This window comes from Octodon degus, unplaced genomic scaffold (assembly GCF_000260255.1).
Source record: "Octodon degus isolate 3935 unplaced genomic scaffold, OctDeg1.0 scaffold00016, whole genome shotgun sequence".
Taxonomy (NCBI): Eukaryota; Metazoa; Chordata; class Mammalia; order Rodentia; family Octodontidae; genus Octodon; species Octodon degus.
The window spans coordinates 9,489,959-9,502,603 of NW_004524592.1; the positions used below are offsets into that span (position 1 = coordinate 9,489,959).

The 12,645-nt window shown below is 33.6% G+C and overlaps 1 protein-coding gene across 5 annotated transcripts in view; it reads right to left on the reverse strand.

Annotated features, from left to right (window-relative positions):
• Positions 1–2,545: 2,545 nt before the first annotated feature.
• Positions 2,546–12,645, reverse strand: part of Creb1 (cAMP responsive element binding protein 1) — a 56,767-nt gene continuing 46,667 nt past the window's right edge. For 4 of the 5 annotated variants that reach the window (XM_004626631.2, XM_023710173.1, XM_023710174.1 and 1 more), the window contains one exon: positions 4,787–5,978. In XM_004626631.2, coding sequence (XP_004626688.1) covers positions 5,834–5,978 — 145 coding nt within the window. In that variant the 3' untranslated portion in view covers positions 4,787–5,833. Of the gene's footprint in view, positions 4,232–4,786; positions 5,979–12,645 lie in introns of those variants that run through there. The other variant, XR_002820132.1, reaches the window with a different exon arrangement.

Sequence of the window (12,645 nt, forward strand, 5' to 3'; positions counted from 1 at the left end):
GGCATTATGACAGTTGATACCACAAAGATTACAGTAAGAAAAAGCACTTTATGACAATATTTCACAAATTCACAAGGATCACTTCAATATACAAAGCAATTGCTACCATTCTGAACACAAAGCAGCTAATATATACATAGTGTTAATAAATGCATTGTAACTCAGTACATTTTTTTTTTTACACATAAAACAAAAGTTTAGGTAAAAAATTAAAACAGGGATGTGTCTAGAATATAGGGAATATTATTAGAAATGTATTTCCCTCATTATATTTATTTAATTCAACTCTAATAGAAACATCAGAGTTAAAAACTGATACCCTGTTTTGTGCTGATAGCTTTGGGGGAGGTATTCTTTACCCTAATTCTCAAGGAAAACTAAAAAAGCCAAACACCTTTCTAGGAACTTCCCTGGTTATATATATTTTTTAATCTAAAAAGTTTCACATGATACATCTGGGTTAAAAATAATTACTTTTGTTGGGGGGCAGTGGAGAAGGCAGAGATTATAGCTGACAAGTACAAATCAGTCAAGGACAACCTTATACAAGAAACTGCTAACTAGCACTCTTTGCCACCCCTATAAATCTATATTCACAGAAGAATGTTGATGAATTATTTCTTTTAATATAAATAATTTTAGTACATATACACTGGAACGGCACCTGGATAAAAATACATTTATAAAGCATTTACCAATTCAGTTTTTAAAACATAAGAAAATAAAACCTTCCAAACGTAATAGATCATTTTATGTGGTCAACTAACATAAGATCATTATCTGCAGGGACTTTTTTTCCTTCCCTACCAATTCTTAAACGTCAGATTACTCTTAAATCTGAGACACTCTTCAGACAGAAACTTAGAAATGTCATTTTTCTATAGGCAAGTATTAAAGGAGGTTAAATTTCCTACTGTTTGACACTTTTCAAAGACATGTCCTATAGATGGTTCATTTTCCTTTTACTTGCTGGTGAAAATAATTGAAAAGTATCATGTTCTGTCCAGCTGGGACCTGCATCCACAGCACCAAAATGCAGACAGGTCAGTATTTTCTCTCTGTGCTAAACAACTCTGCCTGTTTATGATATCAACTTACTTCACAGGCTTTTGTTCTTTTTTTTTATTTTTATTTTTTTAAAAAATAAATTTCAAGCTAAAACACCTGAAATACAGTTTTTCCATTCAAATGTTATCTGGTCCCTCTTAGTCTGTCTGCCCCCTGAGGACACATACAAAGGCTTAAGCTACATTCACTCATCAGTAAGAACATATCATAAGCAGGTAACAGATGGAACTGCAGCACCCTGTTTGTTTGAAATTCTTCCATACTGCTTCAGCTTCATGATATGTTCAACCCTTCAAGGATTAATACCTCTCCTGGCCACTGATTCTAGAAAGTGAAAGAAAACAATTCCTAATACAGAATGACAATGTAGTCAATTTAAGAAAGTCAATATTGGGGCCGGGGAGATGGCTCAGTGGAATAAGCGCTTCCCTGGCAAGCGCAAGGGCCTGAGTTCAATCCCCAGTTCCGAAAAAAAAAAAGTCAATATAACTATTCAAGATGTACATAAGCCACCCAAAAGTTCTAGTTGTGCTTTATACCACTGTGTGAACAAATTTATCTCATAATTCATCTACAGGTTTACTAAAACATACTTTTCTCATATTCATCCAAAAACCAAACTTGGACATCACTTCTCTCATGACAATAAAGCCAGGTTAAAATGAAAATAATTCAGCAAAAAATACTTATTGCATGTAGTCTCTGATGAGAGACAACAATAGTTGTAAAAAAAAAAAAAAAAAACCACCAAAAAACCCCACCTTTTCTATTCTGGAAAACTTAAATGGATTTAGGCATATTAATAATATATTATTAGGGTGAGGATAATCTCATTTAAAATTGGAAAGAAATATAATTTGAATTAATTTCAATTAAACTGTTCTTCAGTCTTCACCCATGATGAAAAAGTTTAAGGTAAAGTTTGAGCCCAACTTTAACTGAGCTAGTCAAATCTGACTTGTATATATTTTGCTTTTGTATCATTTTTGGGCTGTTAGGTGATAAAATAAGACCAATGAAAAGCTTTCATTAAAAAACTTATCTGACTTGAGAAAGACCAAAAAGTAAGTTGATAATAAAATTAGTAATACTCAGACTAGGTCCTTTTTAAAAGCACAAGTTTCACCAAACATACAAAGAATTAATGTAAATATAAACCAAATAAAATAGAACTTCTGTACTACATCAATGGGAAATACTACACCAGCATCTTTCAGGGTTACAAAGATAATAAAGCCTCCTAGTAATAGAGAAGGTATATAACCACTGTTTCTACCATATGCTTTATTTAATCCTCCCCGCACAAAGATGCAGCCTTCCATAAACCAATTTATGTTAAAAGCTGACTCTAGTTGATCACAGCTTTAAACTTCCTAAACATGAAAAGAAATCTAGATGAAGTCACTTTAAATAAATAAAAGCATTCTGGTTTACACAAACTTTTTTCTTCCTAAGCCTTTGTATGATTCCATCCTGACAGACATAAACTTCAGCCAGATGACTTCTGATTGGACAGCCTGCCTGACTGGTATTGTGCTTTCAGACACTTGCTTGCACTGCTGCTGACCTATTGTCAAAACACACTTTCGGACCCCCCCACCCCCAAAAAAAAAAAAATCCCTGCTCAACCAAAACACCAAAATGGCTCCCCCAGGATGATTTTTTGAAAACTCAGTGGTTCCTTTTAAGTTATTTCCAAAACATTCTTACCACTGTTATAGCTGCCAGAGACAAAAAAAAAAACCAAATGCTTTTTTTTTTTTTTTTTGGGGGGGGGGAGTCAAGTGACTACAACATTTCAAAGTATCAAGCCAAAGAAAACTATTAAAAAATAAAATTCTTGGAAGAAAATCTGAAAAATTAATCATGAGTGCTGGAGTAATACCATCATTTAAGCTACCAGAAGGGATGCAATAGAAGACACAAAAGTGTAAAATTTCATCTGACTTCAATATACTATAATACTCAGCATTCCTGACTTAAGAGCTCTCAGAGCTTTAGATTATATACTGTATGTATATATATGTACACATATATTATACAAATGCCATTTCCCCAAGCCCCTCCCAAATATTTAAATGAACAGAGCACCTATGACAATATTATGGTTGCCAATATGGTACTTGGGTTTGAAAAAGAATGAACTTAAACTTATATCAATTTTTTTAATAATGTGAACACATTGGATTCTAGCCCTTTCTAAACCACTTTTCAGTTTAACACTATCAAAGCTTGAAAACTCATAATAGTAATATATCAAAAATAAACCCCTCCCCACTTCATTTTTATTAGAGTTAATCTGTCCTATAGATAAAAGTGCCACATGGCCCTATATTTGCAAAATGAGCAATACCAAACTTGCTATTTTCTAGGCAAATCAGTAGCATATATACATATTCCTATGATGACATCTTCATTCCCTTTTAGCCAATATGCAGAGAAAAACATTATTGATAATGTGGCCATAAATGTTCTTAGCTACTAGATTTTTAAAAATTATGTCATTTTAATAAAGATTCTCAAAATTACAAGCTTAAAAACAAATACCTGTTTTGTAATTCTTGTATTAAAAAAATTGCATAAAATATGCCTGATTTCTATCTGTATAAACTAAAATCTTCAAGTCTTTCCAAGGGTCTAAAGACTTAACAACACAATACATTTCTCACCTATTAAGTAACTGACTTCAAAACAGTGCAATCATCCTGAAGGAATAAAGGACCAGTTCTTTACAACTTGCAAACCCACCCGTATGTGATTGCCTTGATTCATTAGGGACCAAGAGGGTCACAACTTCCTAATTCTGCAGAAAGCCTCAACCTTTAGAAAAACAGGTAACTTACAGAGACAACTTGCTATACACCAGGCAGTTTTTTGTTTTGACATTCAAAATGTTCAATTTTACTTGACTCAATTTGAAGTAACTGTAGTTTGTGAAAAGATTTGCTTTTGCTTGGTTTCTGTTAAAGCAAATTTAGAAAATGACATACTATGCTGTTATACAAAATCACTTTTATGCTATCAGTTTCCCCATTAGCTCAGCAGGACAAACATCAAACTTTACAGTCGTTTGAAAGCCTTCTTGAGAATCTGGTGAACTGTCCAAATATAAAGACTACATCACTCAATTCTTAGAATGATGCTCCTTCACAAACTGTTCATCCTTGAAAAAAGACAATGGTTTGTTACAAACAAAAATACAACATTTACAAGTATTAATTAAAAAATCTTACTTAAATGGACTCAACTAAAACTTTTATCTAGTTTGTAGTCATGTTAAACAACTTCACTTTAAGTAACCCATGCCCATATATTTTGTTTGACTTCTTAAAAAGAAATTTCCTTCTCAGATGAGAAATTATAAGCTAACATTATGTCAGTTTCCAATTCTTACGACTCTACTATTTTTCTTATACATGGTAATTTTTAACTTATCAGGCTTAGTGAATAAAATGAGTTGTTGGGAGTAATGTATGATACACAAATGCAGACTGTCAAGAATTAAAATAGGTAGCTGCTTTATAAATGATAAAGGTTACATAGTATATTGGAAAGCTCAAGCCTACTACCCATTTCAGATAAAAACAATAAATGTTTTACAAGAATGATAATCCAAATATTGTAGTACCGCAGACATTCAAATATGTCTGAAAAAATTATTTTTCTTATGTACAAGTAACACTAGCTTTTAGGGCCATATCCTTATAACTTCTTTTAGTATGGGAAACACTTAAAAATCAGTATTTTCCTATAACATAAATATATCATTTTTGCTTTATGTAACATCTTGAAGACTTTCTTGTTGGTGGTGCAATATAGATGCAAAGAGGGCAACAGTAAATTGGAAATAACTTAAGTAAATGAGTGACAATATAAGTATTTTTTGACGTTGAGGACAAAAAAGTTTATTTAAAAGCCTTGTTACATAACAAGGAATTGGTGTACTAGTCTGCATCTTTTTACTAAGATTAAACACTAACTCAAATGAGCTACTGACTTTTATTTACTTTGACTTAATTTAAAATTCAAATACCATGCTTTTCATTCAGTTGGTTACTTCTTTTAATGTATTCAACAATGCTGAACACATATAGAACCAAATTAAGAAGCAACAACTGCCCTGTAACTAGTACAGGATATTTTTAAGGATCAAGAACAAGTTTTCAAGTACTGAAGAAAAGAACAAACATAGAGTACTCCAAATTCATTCCTCATACTCAAATTATTTTAGAGGTTTTTTTTTGTTTTTGTTTTTTAATAGTTTTACATAATTCACCATGAAAATGTAAAAACAAATCAGTTTGGCAATCAACAGTTCTCCATTGCACCTTACTTACTTTATGCATGCGGCCCACAAATTACTTCAGCGCAAGAGGCTAGGGTAATTCTGTCCCTAAGGCAATCAAGGAGCTCAGCACAAACCTTGAAATCATTTAAAAAAATTTCATTTTCCTCATTTCCCCCATCAATTTACAAGTAAACAAATTATTACTTCTTGGAGAGGGTGGGAGTTGAAAAGCAGAAGTCTCTTCATGATTCCTGGCGCTGAAAGTTTCTTGAGGGGAGAAGTAGAGGCAGGTTTTGGAACATTCACAGTTTAATGCAAAAGCACAAATGAATGAAATTCTGTAGTTGCTTTCAGGCAGTTTTGCGCATAGAAAAAAAAGAAATGTTTAGAAAATAAAATGTTTATTTTGTCTTTCTGGTTGTGGCCAATCCAGTCCATTTTGATTCCACCGTAACAAGTGAAAATTTAAATCCCAAATTAATCTGATTTGTGGCAGTAAAGGTCCTTAAGTGCTTTTAGCTCCTCAATCAGTGTCTTGTTTTGGTTTTCAAGCACTGCTACTCTGTTTTCTAAACATTTCACATACTCTTTCTTCTTTCTACGACACTCACGAGCAGCTTCCCTGCAAACAAAAGGACAAAAATTTATTCAAATGATTTTTGTATTAGTTCAGATTAAAAAAAAAAATAGCTTGAAGGAATCGGCATTTGATGGTATTTTTTTTCTTATTTGGAATAGGCATTTGAAAAGATATGTAGAATAACTATGAAATTGTCTTCTATAAAATTTTAATATACTCTGAAGGCTGATAAAAAAAACATAACTCCATAAAGTTAAATGTTCACTTAGAAGTTGAAAAGTATCTTAAAAATAAAAATAGTCTCACAAATCTTCATTTCAGAGCAATTTAAAAATTCTAACAGAAAAGGCCACTTTATTCTCTTATATGATAGCTCACATAGTGTAGGGTGTACTTCTTTCCTTCCTTTTACTTGGTTCCATGCTTGCCCTGCAGAGACTGTTTCTTTTCCTACCTTTAAGGGGGTTGGGGGGATCTTAACAGGCAGGTCTTCAATAAATTGTGTTTGGAAAACTAGATATCCAGATGGAGAAGAGTGAAATTTTTTTTGAAACCTTATATTAACTACATGCAAATATTAACTCAAAATGGATTAGGACCTAACTGTAAGACCTAAAACCATAAAACTTCCAAAGAAGCTTCCTAAAATTGGATTTTACACCAATTTCTTGGGTATGACATGAAACCAACCAACCAAAAGAAAAAGCACTACATTAAAAACTGCACACATTGGGACATCAGAAAGAATCAAACGGTAGCCTAAGGAATGACAATATTTACAAATCACTTCATGAGGGGTTACTACTCAGAATACATATATAATGCCTAATAACAACAAAATGAATTTAAAAAATGACAACAGGACTTGGATACTCTCTAGTGGAGATATACAAACTGCCAGTGGGCATATAAAAAAACACTTTTATCACCTGATCATTAGGGAAGTGAAAATAAAAAACAGCCACCGCCACCACCACTAGAATATATCAGCTGATGATGTGAAGAATGTGGAATGCTTTGGAATTTTTCTGGGGTATGGAAAATGATACTGCTGCTATAGAAAATGGAAGGTTCCTTGGAAAATTACAATTAGAATTTACCATATGATTCAGCAAGACTCCTTCTACTTTCATAGCCAAAGTGTTAAAAAGTAAGATCTCAGATTTGTGCCTGTGTTCAATGCAGTCAACAGGTGGTAGGTAGCATTTCCAATGTATATGCTCAATGGATGAATAAAGAAAATGTGATGTACACATAAATGGAGTATCATTCAACCTTAAAAAGGAAGAAAATCTGACATGCTATAAAAGGTATGAACCATCAGGACATTACAGTAAGTGAAATATAAGTCAGCCACAAAAAGACCAAGCAGTATAATTCCACTTGCATGAGGTATTTATAAAGTAAGCAATTAACAGAAACAAGACCTAAAATGGTGTCTTCCTGGGATCTGGGGGAAGGGAAAATGGGAGTCATTTAATGGATCAGTTTGAGTTGTAAAAGATAAAACTGTTCTAGAGATATGTTGCGCCATGATGTGAATGTACTGAACTACACTTAAAAATAGGATGTCAAATCCTGTGTTGTGCTGTATGCTTTATAACTACAATTAAAAATGACAAGAAGTCTGAAAGATGAAAAACAATTTTAAAACTATTCTTTAGCAAGTTGCCAGCTATATTCTGGCAAACTCATTTTTAGCTCTACATGGTTGAAAGCCACACTGAATTTTTTTATACCTAGGTTTCTAGGGCCAGGAACCAATACAAGGTGGGTACTTACTGTTCAATGCATGTTAAGAATAGAACACCAAAAAACTGTAAGTTTTTAAAATATGAAGTTATTTACATTTAATAATTACAACAGGAGCATACACAGCACAGCAAGCAGTTAATGGCATTTTCAGTACCAGCTTCCTGGGTTTAAATGGTTCTTTCCTGACTGTAAGAGAGGAGTATGTTACTTACCTCAAAAAGTATGATGAATGAATACATGTGAAGCACATGCAAAAGTGCCTGTTATAAATGTTATGTATTATTTCTTAATAAGTCAAACAGTGTAAGTCTGTCAACAGTAGCATTCCATTATTGTTTTCATTCTCATGGGGCTGATCAATTCAGAAAAGAACATCTGTTTCTAGTGCAAGCTGATTTATAAAACTACATGTAAATTGGAATTATAGATGATAGATATGGACAACATATAATCAATATACTGCATCATTTTACTACTGAAGATTTCTTTGGAAATGAATTTAAAACAGCTCCAAGGTTCTATTGAACAGTGAAGAAGGCATATCAAGGGTGCTTTGGGGCATACAGGAAAATAGAAATGACTCAGGTCAATTTGGATGTTATATATTTGGTGATGTTTAACAATACAGAGAACATGCAGGATGTGTGTACATTTTTAAGAATAAAAGCCAATCTCTAAGCCAGAGATTTCTTTTAAATTGGCTCTTAAAGCTTCCAGTAAAGGCTGACCAAGCTCATTTCTCTTGCTTTGTCCTATTACCTTAAAACATATGCCTGCTAGTACAAATGCTGTATCTATAGGCTGGTTTCCAAAGTTGAAATAATATCCCTATACCTCCTAACTTGGATCACAATTATGCTACACAGCATTATGAAAGATTAAAGTAAACGTTCCTCAATTATGAAATACCAGGTTAAAAAAATGAATTTAATAGAAACCTTCTTCAGGTTCTTTCAATGTACTAATGTGAACTAAGGTCCTAAAGTGGAATTGTGGAAGGCATGTCCCAAACTTAAATCTGTTATATACTTCAAAATGGCAGTACACAGATTTAATTAATACTCTTTACAGAATTGTGCTTTAGTTATGGCTTAAAACACAGAAATGTGGATATGCATTTTATATGATAGCAAGAGTTCTAAACTGGAGATTAGAAAATCTGGGTTCAGATCCTACTTTTGACACTAAGTAAGTTGTATGGCTTCTGGCAGACTCCACCAAGCCCTGATTAAAGGACTGCCACCTCATTAGTTAAAATTGGTATTTAAAATGGCCACCCATTTCTTTATCTGTTTAAGAAAGAAAAATAGCATTCCTCTTGCCATTTAACAAACTCAGGGATATGTTGGCTTTATATATGTGCAGGTGGTAAATGTGGGTGGCCATTTTAAATACCAATTTTAACTGATGAGGTGGCAGGCATTCTAATATTTAAGTATTGTATTTTAGAGCACAATACAAAATTCAAGTGAGCCTCAAAACATTTAAAAGAATCTCTGGCTCAGAGATTGGGTCTTAAAGCTTTTAAAAACTTTTTGTCAGCAAAAGAGAATGAAAGGACTCACTCAGGTTTGGTCTAGAACCTGTGGTGAACCCGTGGCATGTTAGCCACTGTAGCTGTTTGTTGTCATTGAAGGCTCTAAAAGGTTCACCATAACTGCTCTAGGGACTTCTAATGTCTCTTCCACTACAAAACAAAAAACAAAAAGAAAAAAAAAAAAAAAAAAAAAGGAAAGACTTAGATTCCCGCATTCAGGCAACAGATGGCTTATAAATTCTCAAACTGACTTAATATCTTTAAAAAGTTCTTTTATATAATGTGTTTCAACATTCTCCCAAATTACTGAAGTTTTTTGCCTCTATGATATTCTTATTGTTTTATTTTTTTTCAGCATTTTATTATTTTTCAGTATTTTAAATCCTTCCATGCAATCTGCTTTTTCCTCTTTGCCTTTATGTTTGTATATCTTTCTAGTTTTCATTTATATGAATTATTATTATTTTTTAAAAAAATTATATTGATTCTGTCTTTTGCCCCAGGGCATAGAGAACTAGGAAGAATGTTACACCTAAGAGTTGTGGGAAAGAGAGCTAATGTCAAATTAATGAATTTGTTTTTTAAACTTGTCAGAGACCTAACACCACAGGAAAATGATCCAAAAATCTAAGAAGACAGTGCATCAGGAAGAGACAAAGACATAGCCTTACCTGGCATAGAGGCAACTGGTCATGCCTGACATAAAGGCAATTGGTCAATGGTAAAAATATTTTATCATTTCATCTAAAATTAGTGAGAATTTGAAAGCTTGTGGTTAGTGGTCAGCCTCTGAAGAATACAGTAATTGGGAGAGTATTTGGTATGATCTTAAAAGCTTTTTCCCCACAAACCTCATCAGGCATTTATAGAAAATATTGCAGAGTCCTAAGTCTCCACTGTGGTATAGACCTGAGGGACTGGGATGGACAGAAAAGCACCGGGGACTGAAAGTTATCATGTAAGAGGGAAGGGCAATACTGTTGACTTCAGGGTGCTGGGTTGTTTGGGAAGCAGCTGATAAAAGGCCCTACTCCTTAAGGAGAGCCAGAGATCTGCCCTAAGACCACAAACAGAGATAATACATGTTTAAGCCTGAGCCTTGAATAGAACAGATTCCCTTTCATTCTGCAAAAAGAGCTCTAAATAATAAGTAACTAAGAATAGTTAATAAGAAAACTAATGGGACAGTAGAGAATAAGAGCTTGCCAACAGATTCTAAGTAAGGCACAGCAAAGAAGGGGAGACAGAAGTTCTGAATTCAGCAGACTTCTCTGGAAAATAGCCCCTACACTAACAACCCTGTTCTCCAGTTGTTTGAAAGACTGGTACACTGACGACAATTTTCATTAATCACAAAGTAACCCAAAACCACCCTCCAAGATGCACAAACTCCCTCTTTCCTCATAGAAATATGTCTGTTTCCAGACATAAAACCAATTCACATCACTAGCATCCCACTGCAACACTTATGGCCTCAGCATTACAAAGTATATGAATAGGCAAGAAAATTAACACTTCCACAAGACACAGCAATCACAACTGTAATCAGAGCCAGGTGTGGTCACACACATCTGTAATCTCAGCACTCAAGAAGCTGGGGCATGAAGATTACTGAGTTCAGGGCCAGGCTGGACTGCATAGTCAGACTCTTGTCTCAAAAACCAAACCAAACAAACAAAATTAGACTCAATGATGGCACAAATGTTGGAAATATTTAATATAACTATGATTGACATGTTAAAAGTCCCAACAGTTTAAAAAGGGGGTATCATGCAAAATCTGGGGGATTACTTTACCACTGAGGTGAACGTAACAGGAAATAGAGAAAAAGAAAGCTTCTGACCTAACCCTGGGTAGAACTGAGAAAGCCAAGATAACAATTTGAAGACTGGATAAAAGAAATTACCCAAGTTAAAGATCCAAGAAGAAAAGCATGAGAGAAAATGAACAGAACAACCAAGAGTAAAGGGACATTCTCAAACATTCTAACATATGTTAGAATATGGAGTCTTAGAAGAGAGAACAGGCCAGGCATGGTGGTGCACATACTTAATCCCAGCAGTCAAGAAGCTGGGGCAGGAGAATTACCGAGTTTTGAGGCCAACCTAGGCTACAGTATGAGTTCAAGGCCAGCCTGAACTGCACAGTGAAATCTTGTCTCAAAAAAGACAATAACTCCCAAACAAAAAAGCATGGGAGAAAAAGTTGGAGAAAGTTTAATACTATTTTTAAAAACTAATGACAAACACTGAGCTACTGATAAAATACTAAAGCTAAATATTGGTGAGACTGAGGTGAAAGTATGTGTCTTGTGTGTGGGTAACACATACATTTGCTGAAAATCAAAGGCAAAGATCTAAGGATAGAAAAAAAGGAAGTGCTATGTACATAGGGATTTTTCTAAGAACCAATGCAAATCACAAGACAGAGTGACAACTTTAAACTGCTGTGAAAGAAATATAATGATCAACCCAAAATAGAAGGTACTTAACAAAATCTTTCATATACGAATTACACATTGCATCCAAGTGTTCTGACTAGTCTCACATATTTCTCATTGTACATATATCACACACAAAATACAAAACATGTGGGAGTAGGCTATAAATCTTATCAGTAAGGCTTCCGGGGAGCAGTAGGCTAAGTTTTGGAGAAGTCAGAATTAACACATGAATTTTTGTCTGCAGAAGTCACTTCCCTTCTATGTTGTTCAAAGGTCACCTGTAAAACTGTTAATGTATCTTTCAGATTTACTGACAATAAAGGTGTAAATTTTAAAAAAAGAAAAACAAAAAAAAAAACAAAAACATGCTGATGATATAAACTTTCTCAGAAAAGATACAGGGAATCCACTGTCAGCAAATCTATTTTCTAGGAAAAGCTTTTTTAAAAAATAACATGCACCAAATACACGGCTCTACATCTCAAATGATAGCTGAATATTGGAAATATTAAAATTGCCACTTGTTTTTAGTTGTTCTAGGTAACAAAGTTTTCTTGTAAAATACTAGATAGTAAATATTTTAAGTTTTGCTGGCCTAAGCTAATTTCTGGGGTGTCTATGAATATAAGTAAAAACATGCTCTAAGCTAGATTTAATTCATGACACCTAATTTGTTGACTCTTGCTCTGAACAATGCAAAACCTAATTAATGATATGTTACTTAAGAGAATCCTACTTCAATATAAAGACATAGATAGGTTAGAAGCAAAATGACAGACAAGCAAATATATTCAAAGTACTGATCAAAATGGAACCTAAGTCAGTTTTTTTTTATGCTGAAAGCATAGACTTCAAAAAACAGTATTGTCCAGGATAAACAACATTACATAATGATGGGTGTCAATCCTCTTAAGATGTAATTTTAAACATGTATGCTTTTAAGGGAATTTTTACATACATGTGGCAAAAGCTGA